At 47.5% G+C, this 18,048-nt stretch overlaps 1 protein-coding gene across 1 annotated transcript in view; it reads right to left on the bottom strand.

Annotated features, from left to right (window-relative positions):
* The window catches only part of WDR19 (WD repeat domain 19), a 97,338-nt gene that overhangs the window by 46,920 nt on the left and 32,370 nt on the right, over nt 1-18,048 (bottom strand). The window contains exons 11-15 of the mRNA XM_090035768.1: nt 7,631-7,803; nt 7,407-7,521; nt 2,672-2,778; nt 2,053-2,175; nt 532-681 (exon numbers count right to left, since the gene is read on the bottom strand). Of these exons, the coding sequence (XP_089891894.1) occupies nt 532-681; nt 2,053-2,175; nt 2,672-2,778; nt 7,407-7,521; nt 7,631-7,803 (668 nt within the window). The remainder of the gene's footprint in view (nt 1-531; nt 682-2,052; nt 2,176-2,671; nt 2,779-7,406; nt 7,522-7,630; nt 7,804-18,048) is intronic.

The raw sequence follows: 18,048 nt of genomic DNA, 5'->3' as shown, positions 1-18,048 counted from the left end.
AGAATATTGAGAGGAAAACTGGATTCTCTTTTTTACTTTTCTTACAAGAGGAAAACAAGGGGTCATGCAATTAAATGGAAAGGTACAACATTTTAAACTGATACAAAAACATCCATTTTTTTAAAAAGTACACAACATAAAGGAGTGCCAAGGAATATAATAGGATTAAAGCACTAGATATTAACAAGGATAATGGAAGAAATCTAGAGTTACTTTAGGAAGAATAAAACAATGTTAAGATATATAAAGTGTATAGCTCAATTACCAAATGCCTGGAATTAAGAAGAAATTTCCTGCATGGGCAGTCTACTCCATAATTATGTATTTTTGAACTCCCATTGAAAATTTTTCACACTTGCTACTACTGGAGACTAAACACTACTAGGTCATTAAAAAAATTGGTTTGATCCAGTATGATGATTCAACCAACTAATAAATATTTATTCTGATAAAACACACTGTACAGGAGAACAGTTGACAGTGAACTCTGCTTGTAAATATAAATGCCTAGGATGCCCTGAATTGACTTACTGGGCAATAGACAAAGCCGTCACCTTTGTCATCAATGAAAACCAATCTGGTTCCATTTGGGTCTGGAAAGATTTTTCTCACACTGACAGTATGCCGATATTCATTCACATACTTCCAGTCTTCAATGTAGAAATAATGAATAACACCAGTCTAATAATAAATAATAGAATAATCATAATAGTGGTTATAAATGAGTTACTGGACTATACATTCTTTGAGTGACCAATTTTGATGGAATGACTCTGTCACCCCTACTTCAATTTGTCCATTCCTTGGGTGCTGAGCATGGGGAATGTTGAAAGAAGATTATAATTTTTTATAACCTTCTTTTCCCTACTGGCAGCTATTCTGAAACAAGGCAAGAGAAACTGGAGCCTTTTCCCTGTAAGCATGTTTCTCACTGCAAAAAGGCAAAAATACTTTTTAATGTATTTTAGTAGAGCAAAGGAGCAGAACAGACTTTGTTTGTCTTCTGCTGAGCACCATCTGGGGCTACTTCTATACAAGAAGCACTATAAAAGTACTTCAAAATTTAGAAAAACCTAACACTTGGCATTTTTACCAAACTGATTAAAACCTTGTCCAGGAGCAGCATATGAGTACACAGTAAATTTAAGAGTGAAAAGTTTCCCCATCTCAGTGTTCTGAAAGAAAAGTTTGCTGCATCCTTTGCAGTTCTATAAACAGGGACAATTGAATGTTTCTTTTGTGAGAGGGAAGTACTCTGTATCTCAAGCTGACAATTCATCTCTGCATTTACAAAGCAGAGACATCTTTTAAAAATGTGTATAAATGAATGAATTGGTTATTTGTGATTCAGTGCATTTATATAAATGCTATATTTTGATATGAGAAAATATTTTGGTGATCTTTTAAATTCATTTTATGTACAGATTCTTTTAAATATACAAAATCACTAATTGTAAAACTATTACACATCCAATTGTTCAGCTGTGAATTCAGAACCTTAAAATCAGGACTTGGCAACCCATGGGCTATAGGCCAAATCAGGATCATGGACATGGGCTTTCAGCAGCATTCAGTGCTGGGGTTGTGTGGGGTAGCCTAGGCTGGGTAAAAGCTCTGGCTGCCGGCAGCTTTCCCTTGCTGCTGCAGGGAAAAGTGCTAGTGGTGCCTTGGTCCTAGTGCCCAACCACTTGCCTTTGACCCTAACTAGGTCAATCCCCACCACAGCCTTAAAAGGTTGTTTACTGCTGCCTTAAATCTTCAGTAGCACCTCAGAAAAAAAGCGATAAATACCCAAGACTTTACTTAAAATCCTTACTTTGGATACAAATTTAAATGATTACACATCACTGTAATCTGCCAGTACTACTTTATTTCATGTAGGTATAAATAATGAAGGAAGTTGGCTGTAATTTTGTCCCCATTTGCTTAAACACGGTTAAACAGAATGTTTTCAGGGAGACTGCATATCAGAGCCTTACAAATTATGTCTATGATATAATGAACAAGAAACTTATTGCATTAAAGAAGATATGAAACAGGAAACACACTTACATCTGTACCATAAATGAGAAAATCACCAGTTAAAGCATGACACAAGATTCGACATTTATCTTCAACTGCTGGGAAGAGTCGAGTCTCTCGCTCTTCTTGGGCATTCAAACCTTCACCTTCTATCTAAAACATAAGGAGTAAAGGAAGTTGAACTGCACCATGTTTAATGAGATATTAATAGGTTGTGCTTAATGAGATATTAACAGGTTTTGTCTGTACAAAACTGACAGTGAATAAGATGAAACACTGGTTGCTACACGTAGCTCAGAATTGCCCTTTCACATATATTACTTACAAACCACTCCCCATTCCCTGCAAGTTCCCACAAGAGCATATACACCCAGCTTGTTGAATAGCCAAGAACAAAGAATTTTATTCTCAGCGACTGCTACTTGAATACAGAATGTATATTTTTTTTAAAGTTCCCAGAAATTCAACTGTTTTCATGTTTTCTACTAAAGCTCTCTTTGGTTTCTTCTGTCAACTGCATCTACTCAGCACCTAGCTTCTACTCTTATTCCAAGATTATTATTATTTTGACTCATTCAATTTCTTCCTCACTCTGCTACTACCTGAGTTCAGCTGAATTCTTGTATCTCAAAACCTACAGTGTACTTACCATATGCAACTGGACTTTACCCTCAAAAAGTGCAGCAGCATAGTCAGAATTAAGACTCATACTGGCTACTGTCCCCAGGTACTCCATGTCTTTAAGTTTTTTTACACCTACCAAATTTAAGGAGGAAAAAGAGAGAGTTACCTATGTTCTTGTGTCTTTACTAGCCATCTGTATAATATAAAATTGTCTAAAATGGTATGAGTCAGTACATGCAGAAGGTGAGAAGGGGTTCCCTGCAGTAATGAGAGATTATGAAGAAGTATTTTCACCCTTAAGACTGCAAACGATTAGAGCAGGGGTGCTCAACCCCCAGCTCATGGGTCCAAATGTGGCCAGCCAAACCACTGCATGTGGCCTATGTGCCTCCCTACAGATTCAGAAATTTGGTAGCAGGGAAGTACTGGCTCCTTTTCCTGCTGCCAAATTCCCATGCCCCTTCTCCCAGCACAGCCAGATGGGAACCAAATCATGCCCCTTTCTCTCTGTGCTGCTGGACAGGGGCTGGGCCACACCCCTTTCCCCAGGGAGCTGGGCCACACCCTCTTTCTCCTGCAGGGCTGGATTACCCGCTTCCCTCCATGTGGATTGGTTGGGGCTGGGCCATACCCTCTTCCCCCTGCAGGGCTGGACCACCCCCTTCCCTCCACGGGGCTGGATTGGGGTTGGGCCACACCCCTCCACCAGCCCCCTCCACACAGCCAGGTAGGGCCTTGCGGTATCAGCCCCAGGAGCTGAATCAAGCTGACTAAGCGAAAAGGTTGAGCACCCCGAGATTAGAGTTACCTCCTTCCAAGCAAAATCTCACTTGTTAATTTGACTAATGCTGGATTTTTTCCCCCCATTTTTTGAGTAATTTTATTCACAAAAAGTTCTAAATTGAGATGCATGGACACTTATAGCCACTACCTAAAAACAGGGGTAGCATGCTCCTTATTCATGTGGGCATCAATGACACGGCTCGGAGCACCCCCAGCCAGGTCATGGGGCGCTACAGGGAGTTGGGAGTGGGGCTTAGGGGTCTGGGAGCTCAGGTGGTGTTTTCGTCGATCCTCCCAGTCTCGGGCTATGGGCTGAGGAGGGAGAGGAGGATCCACGTAGTCAACCAAAGACTGTGGTGCTGGTGTCAGCGGGAAGGCTTTGGCTTCCATGACCACAGCCCGCTCTTTGGCGAGAGAGACAGCAAGCTGCTCGGAAGAGATGGCCTCCACCTCTCTCCCCTGGGGAGGAGGCTCTTCTCAGCCAGACTGGCTGACTTGCTCCACCGGGCTTTAAACTAAGCCTGTTGGGGGAGGGGGGAACTACTGCCCCTGCTGGCCCGCTGAATGGCCCTTGCAAAGCCAGCGGACCAAGGCACTTAAGGGGGCACTTAAGGGAACCCACCCCTGCCCCAATCTGTGAGCAAGGCAAGAGTCCCCAAGGGCACACTTGCCTGCCTGTACACTAATGCCAGGAGCCTGGGCAACAAGCAGGACGAGCTCGTCCTCCTGCTCAGTGCAAAGAAATATGATGTCATTGGGATAACGGAGACCTGGTGGGACTCCACCCATGACTGGACCACGGGTATAGAAGGCTATACCCTATACAGGAGGGATCGTGTTGGCAAAAGGGGTGGGGGTGTAGCTCTCTATGTGAAGGAAAGCTACATGTCTCTGCAAGCTGATGTTGGCGACCGGCATGGACAGCTAGAGACCCTCTGGGTAAAAATTTGTGGGGAATTCGGCACAGGGGACACAACAGTGGGAGTCTACTACAGACCTCCCACTCAAAGTCCCGAGCTTGACCAGGAGTTCGCCCGGGAACTGACTGAGGCCGCTTGCTCCAGGACCTTGGTTGTCATGGGTGACTTCAATTACCTGGACATCTCGTGGGAAGATCACTCAGCTAAATCTGAGCGGGCGCAAAGCTTTCTGTCCTGCGTGGATGACCTCTACCTGACTCAAGAAGTCTATGGGCCAACGAGAGGCAAAGCGCTGCTTGACCTGGTACTGGCTATGGGGGACGACCTAATCGGCGACCTAGTGATTGATGGGAAGTTGGGTGACAGCGACCACAAGCTGATCACCTTCACCATCCGCCGTAAAGCTGGCAAGTCAGTCAGCGACACAGAAGTCCTTGACTTCAGAAAAGCCGACTTTGACAAGCTCGAGAGGCTAGTCGGTCAGGCCCTCAGGGACCATGACCCCAGGGAGATGGGAGTTCAAGAAGAGTGGTTGCTTCTCAAGAAAGCGATCCTCAGTGCACAAGCTAAATCTATTCCAACACGGAGGAAAGGCAGCAAGAAGGCACAGCAGCCCCCTGGCTCTCCAGAGACCTAGCGGACCTACTGTGGCTAAAAAGGAAAGCCTACAAAGGATGGAGGACGGGATTCACCTCCAAGGAGGATTACTCCGCGCTGGTCCGGTCCTGCAGGGAGCAAACCAGGAAAGCCAAGGCTGCAACTGAACTCCAACTAGCTTCAGGTATCAAGGACAACAAAAAGTCCTTTTTCAGATATGTGGGGAGCCGGAGGAAAAGCAAGGGCAATGTTGGACCCCTGCTAAACCAGATGGGGCAACTGACAACTGACGCCCAGGAAAAAGCCAACCTATTAAATAGGTACTTTGCATCAGTCTTTCATCAGTCACACGGGATGCCCATGCCTGCTATGGGACAGGGAAATTTGGATGAGGGGGATCCCCTACCCTCCATCAATGCTGACCTCGTGAAGGAACACCTTGAGAAGCTGGATACCTTCAAGTCAGCTGGCCCTGACAATCTGCACCCCAGGGTACTCAAGGAGCTGGCGAGCGTCATAGCCCAGCCCCTGGCATGGACCTTTGAAAACTCGTGGCGCTCTGGTGTAGTGCCCGAAGACTGGAAGAAGGCCAATGTGGTGCCGATCTTCAAGAAAGGGAGGAGAGTGGATCCGGCTAACTACAGGCCCATTAGCCTGACTTCTATCCTGGGGAAGATTTTAGAAAAGTTTATTAAGGAGGCCATCCTTGAGGGACTGGCCCAGGCTAACATTCTAAGGGATAGCCAGCACGGGTTTGTTGCGGGTAGGTCTTGTTTGACCAATCTCATTTCCTTCTATGACCAGGTGACCTATCACCTGGACAAGGGAGAAGAGATTGATGTCATATATCTTGACTTCAAAAAAGCTTTTGATCTGGTATCCCATGATCACCTCTTGGCCAAACTGGCCAGTTGTGGTCTTGGCTCCATCATGATCCGCTGGCTGGGAAATTGGCTCCGTGGTCAGACCCAGAGGGTTGTGATTGATGGTAGTCACTCATCATGGTGCCCTGTGACCAGTGGGGTCCCTCAAGGCTCTGTCCTGGGACCCATACTGTTCAACATCTTCATTAACGATGTGGACACTGGAGTCAGGAGTGGACTGGCCAAGTTCGCCGATGACACCAAACTTTGGGGCAAAGCATCCACGCCAGAAGATAGGCAGGTGATCCAGGCTGACCTGGACAAGCTCAGCAAATGGGCAGACGAGAACCTCATGGTGTTTAACACCGATAAATGCAAGGTTCTCCACCTTGGGAGGAAAAACCTGCAGCATCCTTATAGGCTCGGCAGTGCTACGTTGGATAGCACTACAGAAGAAAGAGACTTGGGGGTCATCATTGACCACAAGATGAACATGAGCCTCCAATGCGATGCTGCGGCTAGTAAAGCGACCAAAATGCTGGCGTGCATCCATAGATGCTTCTCGAGCAAATCCCGGGACGTCATTCTCCCCTTGTACTCGGCCTTGGTGAGGCCGCAGCTGGAGTACTGCGTCCAGTTTTGGGCTCCACAATTCAAAAAGGATGTGGAGAAGCTTGAGAGAGTCCAGAGGAGAGCCACGCGCATGATCAGAGGTCAGGAAAACAGATCTTATGATGACAGGCTGAGAGCTACGGGACTCTTTAGCCTGGAAAAGCGCAGGCTCAGGGGTGGTCTGATGGCCACCTATAAGTTTATCAGGGGTGACCACCAGGATCTGGGGGAACGTCTGTTCACCAGAGCGCCCCAAGGGATGACGAGGTCGAACGGTCACAAACTCCTGCAAGACCGTTTCAGGCTGGACATAAGGAAGAATTTCTTTACTGTCCGAGCCCCCAAGGTCTGGAACAGTCTGCCAGCGGAGGTGGTTCAAGCACCTACATTGAACACCTTCAACAGTAAACTGGATGCTTATCTTGCTGGGATCCTATGAGCCCAGCTGACTTCCTGCCCTTTGGGCAGGGGGCTGGACTCGATGATCTTCCGAGGTCCCTTTCAGCCCTAATGTCTATGAAATCTACTCTGTCATAAATTATATTCTATATCTCTAGAGAACTGAGAGTAATTTAGTCATAAGTAGTAATACATCTCTGGTAAAAATATCAGTATAGAATGGGGCTACTGACTAATGTCACAGAAGCAAAAAAAAAAAAATCTTTCAGTTGGTAATAATTTTCAGTCAACAGTACAGGCTGGGTTTGATCTGATCATGACCCAAATAAAGAGGGCTTCTTATCTCATAACTAACCACTTAAACTGAATTTCTGTTTTGACTGCTTCTACAATGCTTTGGTGCCAAGAGATTCAAGAATTGGAAATCCAATGTCCACTCCTATATTTTGGTGTCCCATTGACAGTTCCAGTGTTTGTTATTGATGATTAGGATATTTAAACCCCACACCAGTTTTATAAAAGAGCCATGTATTTAGCACATAGTGATGACGCTACTCCAAAATAAGAGAACTAAAGTTATACTTACTATCTTCTGCAAGTGAATAAAACCAAGCCCGATTGTTCATTCCAACTGCCAAATGACAGAGGCCAACAGCCACAAAGTTTGGCTCCACTTCAACAGAAACTGTGATTGGTAGCTCCTGCGTAAAATATTATAATAATATTCCTCATTTGTTATGTTATAATATTGCACTACTTATTTTTGTAGCTTTATTTAGATGCAATTTTTAAACAACTAGACTAGTGCACCTTTTCTACATGATTGGCTACAGTAACTTCAAGAAGAGAAGTGAGGTATGCAATCCGTGTGCTGTAAGAATCTCCCAGGATCGGAAGTTTTGTCAAGAAGACATGGAGGGATCCTCTTTGTGTAGACACTGCCAGCAACTGCCCATCATCTGTCCATGCCAGTTGATCTAGGCCTAAAATATTGAAGAGCTTTTACAAAAATGTTTCTTGATTGTTACTGAAATCAAGAAAAAACTGTACTGTATTAGACTGCAATAGCATCAGAATGTCATAAGCCAATAAACATTTTTCCACATCCTTTTATTTAAGTAATTCATTAGTGAATATCAGAATGATGATAACAATGCAAGTAATACAAATATTAGTATATGTTTCATGGTAAATAGCACAACTCCACAATAAATGAATTAAACATTGAAACAATGCCCAGCACCTGCTACTCTAGAGATGCTGTCTTTTCCTCAGTGCTGTGAAAGTCACGTACACATACACTGCAAGTCAGGATGAGAACAGATTTGATATCTGCTCTTACCACAAGAACAAGCCACTCAAAAGTAAAACAAAAAACATAAAAATATGAATAAAATAAAATAAAATAAACATTATTAACTTAATAATCTGAATACACTACAAATTCAGAAACAGCTCATAACATTGCTGAGCCGCTGGCATGGCTGTTTGAGCTCTCATGGCGCTCCAGACAGGTCCCCAAGGACTGGAAAAAGGCCAATGTGGTGCCCATTTTTAAGAAGGGGAGAAGGGAGGAGCCAGGTAACTTTAGGCCAGTCAGTCTTACCTCTATCCCTGGGAAAATACTAGAAAAAAATCATCAAAGAGTATATTTGTGAAAGTCCAGCAGGGGAAATGATGCTGAAAGGAAACCAGCACGGGTTCGTCACAGGTAGATTCTGCCTGACAAACCCTATAGCCTTTTATAACCAGGTCACACCCTGCCTTGACACAGGAGTGGAGGCCAATGTCATCTACCTGGATTTCAGGAAGGCCTTTGACACAGTTTCACATCCTACTCTTACAGAGGAGCTAACAGGCTCTGGAGTGCACGCCCACAGTCCGGTCAGTGGCTAACTGGCTTAGGGACTGCACCCAGAGAGTGGTGGTTGATGAGTCATTCTCAGCCCGGAAGGAGGTGGGCAGTGGGGTCCTGCAGGGTTCGGTCCTTGGACAAGTGTTATTTAATATCTTCATCAGCGATTTGGATGAGAGTGTGGTGAGCACCCTCGCCAAGTTTGTGGATGATACCAAATTATGGGGCAAAGTAAATTCACCAGAGTGCAGGGAGCAGTTACAGGCTGACCTAGACAGGTTAGATCAGTGGGCAGAATGTAATAGGACGCAATTCAACAAAGATAAATGCAAGGTACTCCACCTAGGAAGGAGGAATCCCCAGCATACCTATCGGCTGGGGAAAGCCCTCCTCAGCAGCTCAGAAGCTGAGAAAGATCTTGGACGCAGAGTTGACTCCAAGATGAACATGAGCCGGCACAGTAACGAGGCCATCAACAAAACCAATTGCACCGTGTCATGTATTAGCAGATGCATGACCAACAGATCAAGGGAGGTGATGCTCCCCCTCTAGGCAGCATTGGTCAAGCCACAGTTGGAGTACTGTGTCCAGTTTTGGGCACTGCACTTCAAGAGGGACACAGAGGTTCTGGAGAGGATTCAGAAGAGGGCAACCTGCATTATTAGTGGTCTCCGTCAAAGACCCTACAAGGAGCGGGTTGAGAGATCTGGATCTCTTCAGCCTATACAAAAGATGGCTGAGGGGTGACCTTGTAGCCGCTTATAAGTTTATCAGGGGAGGACAGCAGGGAATTGGGGATGTGCTGTTTACCAGATTGCCCCAGGGAGTAACTAGGAATAATGGGTGCAAACTAGGAGAGTAGATTCAGGTTAGACATTAGGAAGAATTTTTTTTTTACAATAAGGTGGCCAGAGTCTGGAATGGGCTTCCAAGAGAGGTGGTCCTATCACCAAACTTGGAGGTCTTCAAGAGGAGGCTTGACAACTGACCGGCTGGGGTCGTCTGACCTCGGTCCTCTTTCCTACCAGGAGCAGGGGGTCGGACACGATGATCCATTGGGTCCCTTCCAACTCTATAATCTATGAATCTATGAAACAACTAGTCTGAAAAACAGTATTTTAAAATATTTTTGTAACAGGACTCAGGCAGGAGTCCCGTTACTTAGACAAAGTTGGGCACAACTGACCCAACAATGAACCCTGTCAGGTGGAAGAAATCACACACCCGAGACAGGATTGGGCAATTAGACCACAAAAACCAGCATAAAAGTCGGCGGCGGGAAGTGACTGTTTGCCTTTGGGAACAAGACAAACAAGGAATGACGAAGACTTTAGAGGGGAAAGCAGCAGCCAGACCTGCAATCCAGAAAAAAGCCGGAGGTGCGGGACTCCTGGAATGGTGGCAGGTCAATTTTAGGGGGAGACTGCCTCGTGGAGAATTTCAACTGCACTGGTGAGTGTGGGAAGATCCTGAGGCACTGGGAGGTGGATACTGAGAACCGAGAGAGAGAGAGAGGGATACTGCCCCTTGGATAAGTTGCAGGGTTGAGGTAGGAGTGAAAACGGAGAGACTGGCTGGGAGAGAGCAGCCGGAGATCGCTCCCAGCAAAAGATACTGGTAGAGAGGGAGAGACATGGGAAGCGCATACTGCTAATGAGCTAATTAGCGACACAGACTGTTTGCACCACCATCATACCGGCAATGGTCCATACTGGTTGCTCCCAGTTGATCCGAGCAGATCTTTTCCCCGCTCATCTAGAGAGCCCAGAAAGTCCAGTAAGCATGATCTGCATTAATGGGGCTTCACACACTTATGAGCGCAGAAGAGTTCATCTTACTGTACTTAGTCGCACCAAAGAAATTGATGTAGGCCTGGCTGAAACCCTACCTTGACCTATGCTTCTAGGAGTAGATTGGCCATTTCTAGAAGAAATCATTGCTCGGGTCATCACCAAGAAAAGTGGTGAGTGGGAGAGACTCTGGAATGGCCTGCTTCGGGGACCCAAAAGAGGATGAACGGGGTGACCTGGATATAGAACAACTTATAGGTGAGGGGGATGAACAAAGACAAGAACCCTTGTTCCAGAATATTTGGCTGTCTCAACTGGCTAGAGATGAAGGAAAGATAGTGGATCATCAGAAGGCAGGACAGAACCCATGGTGCGAGGTAAGGAGGGGCATCCTCTATTGAGTGGAGAATCAAGAAGATGGGGAAGAAAGGAGCCAAATCCTCATCCCTCAAATATTGGGAGACCCTGACGGGTTGTCCACATACTTCCTATGGGAGGGCATCTAGGCCGAGATAAGTCAGAGGCACATCGGAAATGGCGGGTCTTCTGGCCTGGCTTTTACAAAATGGCAGAGAGGTTCTGTGCAGAATGCTCTGAGTGTCAAAAGACAGGAGAGGTAAAACATGTGAGGGTACCCCTGATATCAATGCCCTTGGCGGGACGCCTATTTGATTACATTGTCCTGGATGTGGTGGGGCCATTTCCCCAAAGCAAACCAGAGTATCAATTTATTTTGGTAATTCTCAATTATTCTACCTGCTTCCCTGAAGCAGTTCCCACTGAAGCAGTTCCCATTAGATCAGTAACAGCTACGGCAATAGCCGGGGCTCTCCTGAAGTGGATTGCTTGGGTAAGCATTCCCCAAGAAATCCTTACTGATCAAGGAAAGAATTTTATGTCAAAAATCCTAAAGGGGGTCTGCCAAGTCTTGAGGATGAAACAACTGCATACCTCTATCTATCATCCTCAGATCAAAGGCTTGGTGGAGTGTTTTAACTGCACGTTGAAGGAGAAGATTCAGGCCTACATTCAAGGGGATCTCCAGGAGTGGGATGCCATGGTGCCCCCTCTACTCTTTGCCGTAAGGGAGGCCCCACAAGCCTCTACAGGGTATGCCCCATTTGAATTCATTTATGGTCATAGCCCACGGGGACTTCTTGATCTCATCTGTGGAGAATGGAGAAGAGGGGATGGTGATTTGACTCTACCACAAGTGGTGGCTGATTTCCGTGAATGACTGAAAAGGGCTCAAGAGATAGCTCGACGGAATCTGAGCCAGTGTCAGCAAAAGCAGAAACAACATTATGACACTCGGACCAATGAGACAGAATTACAAGTTGGAGACTGGGTGTTAGTATTACTGCCTGATAACTCCCACAAGATCTTGTCCCATTGGCAGGGACCCTTTCAGATAAAAAGGCGCATAAGACCGGTCAATTATGAGGTCCTCTGGAACACACTTACTCAAAGGAGACAGATATACCACGTCAACCTGTTGCGGAACTGGCGCCAGCAAGATGGGTGGTTGATGAAAGAAGAAAATGAATTGGATGAAGGGGAAATGGAGATGCCTCAGGGCCAAGCAGACTCCCGTGGAGAGCCGGAGATTGATAACCAATTAAACATCCAGCAACGAGAAGATTTGAAGGCTCTGATCCTAGAATTCCGTGACGTATTCAGAAAAATACCAGGTATAGTAAGGGGTGTCAATCATCAAATCGTAACACCACTGGGACAGGTGATACATAATCACTGGAGAAAGCTATCTCGCTATCTCTGGCCAGCAGTAAAACAAGAGATTGAACAAATGAAGAAAGTAGGAATTATAGAGGAATCCAGAAGCCTGTTAAGAAGTCCAGTGGTGGTGGTCCCAAAACCCCATGGTTCAATAAACTTATGTATTGACTACAAGATAAATTAAATTGCAACATTTGATGCCTTCCCAATGTCACAAGTGGATGACATGCTGGAAAAGGTTGGCCAGGCTCAGCATATATCCACCCTGGATCTGACCAAGGGCTACTGGCAGATTCTGATGGCAGCAGCGGATAAAGAAAAGGCAGCCTTCTGCATGCCGTGGGGCTTGTTCCAATTTAAAAGGATGCCATTTGGGCTTCAAGGGACAGCTGCTTCATTCCAGTGGTTGATGGACCATATATTAACACCACACCAGGAATATGCCGCAGCATACATCAATGATATTATCATCTTCTCCCAGGACTGGGAAGCACACCGTCAACAGTTACGTCAAGTACTGAAGGAATTGAAGCAGGAAGGACTCATGGCCAATCCCAGGAAGTGTGCATCAGGAAAGAGGGAGACCCAGTACCGAGGTTTTCTAGTTGGCCGGGGCGTCATAAAACCAGTAGCAGACAAAGTGATGGCCATACGGAAACACCCTCTGCCAAAGATTTCATAGACATTTGGGCTGGAAGGGACCCTGGAGGATCGAGTCCAGCCCCCTGCCCCAGGGCAGGAAGTCAGCAGGGATCATAGGATTCCAGCAAGATAAGCATCCAAATGCGTCTTGAAAGTGTTCAAAGTGGGTGCTTGAACCGCCTCCAGCAGCAGTCTGTTCCATACCTTGGGGGCTCGGACAGTGAAGAAGTTCTTTCTTACGTCCAGCCTGAATCAGTCACACTGGAGTTTGTGACTGTTCGATCTTGTCATCCCTTGGGGGGCTCTGGTGAACAGACGTTCCCCCAGATCCTGATGAGCACCCCTGATAAACTTATAGGTGGCCACCAGATCACCCCTGAGCCTGTACTTTTCCAGGCTGAGTAGCCCCATGGCTCTCAGCTTCTCATCATAAGGTCTGTTTTCCTGACCTCTGATCATATGCATGGGTCTCTGCACCCTCTCAAGCTTCTCCACATCCTTTTTGAACTGCGGAGCCCAAAATTGGATGCAGTACTCCAACTGCGGCCTCACCAAGGCCGGGTACAGCGGGAGAATGATGTCCCAGGATCTGCCTGAAAAGCATCTATGGATGCAAGCCAGAGTTTTGCTCGCTTTACAAGCCACAGCATCACACTGAAGGCTCATGTTCACCTTGTGGTCAACCATGACCCCCAAGTCCCTTTCATCTGTACTGCTAACCAGCGTAGCACTACCGAGTCTATAAGCATGGTGCAGGTTTTTCCTCCCAAGGTGGAGAACCTTGTACTTTTCAGTGTTGAACACCATAAGGTTCTCATCCGCCCACTTCATGAGTCTGTCCAGATCCGCCTGGATCACCCTCCTATCCTCAGGTGTGGATGCTTTACCCCAGAGTTTGGTGTCATCAGCAAACTTGGCCAGTCCGCTTCTGACACCGATGTCCACATCATTGATGAAGATGTTAAACAGTACAGGCCCTAGGACAGAGCCTTGTGGGACCCCACTGGTCACAGCACACCATGATGATTGGCTCCCGTTGACCACCACCCTCTGGGTCCTATCGCAGAGCCAGTTCCCCAGCCGGCATATCGTGGTGACATCAAGGCTGCAATTAGCCAGCTTAGCCAAGAGGTGATTACCATACCAAAGGCTTTTTTAAAGTTGAGGTATACGATGTCGATCTCTTCCCCCTTGTCCAGGTGATAAGTCACCTGGTCATAAAAGGAAATGAGATTGGTCAAGCAGGACCCACCCGCAACAAACTCATGCTGGGTATCCTTCAGGATATTGCCTTCAGCTAGTCTGTTAAGGATGGCCTCCTTGATAATCTTTTCCAAGACCTCCCCCAGGATAGAGGATAGAGGCTGATGGGCATGTAGTTTGCCGGATCTACTTTCCTCCCTTTCTTGAAGATAGGCATGACATTGGCCCTCTTCCAATCATCGGGCGCTTCACCAAAGCACCAAGAACTCTCAAAGATCCATGCCAGGGGCTGTGATATGATGCTCGCCAGCTCCCTGAGTACCCTTGGGTGTAACCCATCAGGGTCAGCTGACTTGAAGGTATCCCGAGATGTTCCTTCACGAGGTCAACTTCAATGGAGGGCAAGGAATCTCTCTCGCCCGGGCCTCCCTGACCCATAGTGGGCAGGGCCGTCCCCTGGAACGGGTGAAAAACTGATGCAAAGTACCCATTTAGCAAGTTCGCTTTTTCCTGGGCGTCAGTTGTCAATTGCCCCATCTGGTTTAGCAGGGGTCCAATGTTGCCCTTGCTTTTCCTCCAGCTCCCCACATATCTAAAAAAGGACTTTTTATTTTCCTTGATATTTGTAGCTAGCTGGAGTTCCATCACAGCCTTGGCTTTCCTGATTTGCTCTCTGCAATTCCAGACTAAAGCAGAGTATTCCTCCTTGGTGGTGGTTCCAGTCCTCCATCCTTTGTAGGTCTTCCTTTTAAGACGCAGGAGGTTCTCCAGTTTCCTGGAGAGCCAAGGGGGCTGCCGTGCCCTTTTGCTGCCTTTCCTCTGAGACGGGATGGACTTTGCTTATGTGTCCATGATTGCTCCGTTGAGGAGCAACCACTCATCCTGAACTCCCCTCTCCACTGGGTTGTGGCCTTTTAGGGCCTCTCTGACAAGCCTCCTTAGCTTGTCAAAGTCAGTGTTCCTGAAGTCAAAGACTTCCTGTATTACTAATTGACTTGCCAGCTTCACAGCAGATGGTGAAGGTGATCAGTTCATGATCACTGTCATCCAGCTTCCCTTCAATTGTTAGGCTGCTAATTAGGTCATCCCTGGTTGCCAGTACAAGGTTGAGCAGCGCTTTACCTCTTGTTGGCCCGTAGCCTTCCTGCGTCAGATAGAGGTCATCCACACGAGAGAAAGCTTTGCAACTGCTCTGATTTGGCCAAGTGTTCCTCCCATGAGATGTCTGGGTAGTTAAAGTCTCCCAGGACAACCATACACCGGGATTGTGCAGCCTCAGCCAATTCCCTGGCGAACTCCCGGTCAAGGTCTTGACTCTGGGTAGGGGGTCTGTAGTAGACCCCCACCATAGTATCCCCTGCACCGTATTCCCCACAGATTTTAACCCAGAGGGTCTCAAATCGTCCACTGTGGGTGCCAATGTCAGCTTGCAGGGACGCATAGCTTTCCTTGACATAGAGAACTACGCCCCCGCCCCTTTTGTCCACTCAATCCCTCCTGTACAGGGTATAGCTGTCTATACCCGTGGTCCAGTTATGGATGGAGTCCCACCAAGTCTCCCTTATCCCAATGATGTCATAGTTATTTGCATTTAGCAGGAGAACAAGTTCCTCCTGTTTATTCCCCAGGCTCCTGGCATTTGTGTATAGGCATGCAAGTGTCCCCTTAGGGGCCCTTGCCTTGCCTACATTTTGTTCTAGGGCTGAGGCTGGGATGGGATCCCTTATGTGCCTTGGCCTGCTGGCTTTGCAAGGGCCACTCAGTGGGCCAGCAGTGGCAGTAGTCCCCCCCATTCACCCGGCGGGCTTAGTTTAAAGCCCGGTGGAGCAGGTCAGCCTGTCTAGCTGAGAAGAGCCTCCTCCCCAGGGGAGAGAGGTAGAGGCCATCTCTTCCCAGCAGGTCGCTGCCTCTCTCTCCAAAGAGCGGACTGTGGTCATGGAAGCCAAAGCCTTCCCGATGACACCAGCGCCACAGTCTTTGGTTGACTATCTAGATCCTCCTCTCGCTCCTTGGCCCATAGCCTGAGACTGGGAGAATCAAAGAAAACACCACCTGTGCCCCGAGACCCTTTAGTCCCGCACCCAAATCCCTGTAGCGCCTCATGACCCACCTAGGAGCACTCCGAGCCGTGTCATTGGTGCCCATGTGGATGAGGAGCATGGGATAGAGGTCTGTGGGCTGGAGGAATTTAGGGATCTTCTCCGCAATGTCACGGATGCGGGCCCCCAGGAAGCAGCAAACTTCCTGGGCTAAGGGGTTGGGGCGGCAGATTGCCCCCTCAGGATGGAGTCTCCCATGACAAACACTTCGTGTTTGGTCTTGGGGAGAGTGGGGATGGTAGCTAGTGTCCTCTGTGTTGCCTGAGGGAGCTGGCAACTCAGCAGGCTCTGCTCAGGCTGCAAGAGGCTCGTACCTGTTGCAAAGCTGCAGCAGGCCAGCGGCCTTGGTGCAGCGGGCCCTGGGGCCCTTGACCACAACTGCGAGTGTTCCTGGGGTTCGCTAATTACTACCAATGATTCATCCCAGGGTTCTCAGAAAAGGCGGATCCCTTAACAGAACTAATCAAAGGTTGTTGAAACCTGGTGCAGTAGAACCCAAAAGCACTTTGTGCCTTTGAACAAATGAAAGAAGCTCTGTGTCAACATCCAGTATTATATACGCCAGATTTTCAGAAGACATTCTACTTACAAACAGATGCTTCAGGATTAGTGCTAGGGGCAATTTTCTTTCAAAAAGAGGAGGGTGAGGAAAGACCCATAGCTTTTGCCAGTAAGAGGCTAAACCCTGCAGAAACTTACTACTCTACAAATGAGCGAGAGTGTTTAGCTATCCAGTGGGGAATAGACTTAATCTGTTGTCTCCTACAGAGGAAATTTGTGTTGATCACTGATCATGCTCCCCTTTGCTGGTTGAGGACAGCCAAGCTGCATAATGCTAGGCTGATGAGGTGGTTCCTGGTCTTACAACCTTTTTATTTTACAGTAAGGCATCATGCAGGGAGATGGAGCGGGAATGTTGACTTCCTCTCTCACCCAGACAGCAAATAAGACAACATCAAAACTTACCTGTCAGAACTTAGTTTCATAGTTTCTAGGGTCAGAAGGGACATGAGCAGATCATCTAGTCCAACCCCCTGCTATGGCAGGAAAGAATACTGGGATGACCCCAGCAAGATGTTCATCTAACCTCCTCAAACACCCCCAGGGTAGGAGCCTGCACCACTTCTCCTGGAAGTTGTTTCCAGATCCTAGCCGCCCTGGCCGTGAAGTAGCGCCTCCTGATATCTAACCTAAACCTACCCTCTGCCAGCTTGTGACTGTTATTCCTGGTCACTCCTGGAGGTGCTCGGGGGAACAGTGACTCCCCCAATGCCTGCTGATCCCCCCTGACTAGTTTATAACATGCCACAAGATCCCCCCTCAGCCTTCTCTTTTGGAGGCTGAACAGGTTCAGGTCCCGTAGCCTCTCCTCATAGGGCCTGCCCTATTGTCCCCTGATCATACGAGTGGCCCTCCTCTGGACCCTCTCCATGCTGTCGACATCCCTCTTCAAGTGTGGCACCCAGAACTGGATGCAGTACTCCAACTGCGGCCTGACCAGTGCCGCATAGAGGGGGAGGATCACCTCTTTGGACCTGCTTGAGATGTATCTGTAGATGCATGACAAGGTGTGGTTGGCCTTCCTAACTGCCTCCCCACACCGCCAGCCCATGTTCATCTTGGAGTCAATGATGACCCCAAGATCCTTTTCCGCCTCCGTGCTGACAAGAGGGGACTTCCCTAACCTGTAGGTATGGTGCCGGTTGTTCCTCCTGAGGTGCATCACCTTGCACTTGTCTGTGTTGAAACCCATCCTATTCTCGTCCGCCCACCCTTGTAACCTGTCTAGGTCTGATTGTAGCCTGTTGCATCCTTCCAGTGTGCCCACATACCCCCACATCTTAGTGTCATCAGCAAATTTGAACAGGGTGCTTTTTACCCCCTTGTCCAAATCACTGATGA

The sequence above is a fragment of the Crocodylus siamensis genome, chromosome 2 (genome assembly GCF_052110815.1).
Source record: "Crocodylus siamensis isolate JL-2025a chromosome 2, ASM5211081v1, whole genome shotgun sequence".
NCBI classification, from domain to species: domain Eukaryota; kingdom Metazoa; phylum Chordata; order Crocodylia; family Crocodylidae; genus Crocodylus; species Crocodylus siamensis.
Note: the sequence above shows the minus strand (reverse complement) of the source record. Positions and strands in the feature narration are given on the sequence as shown.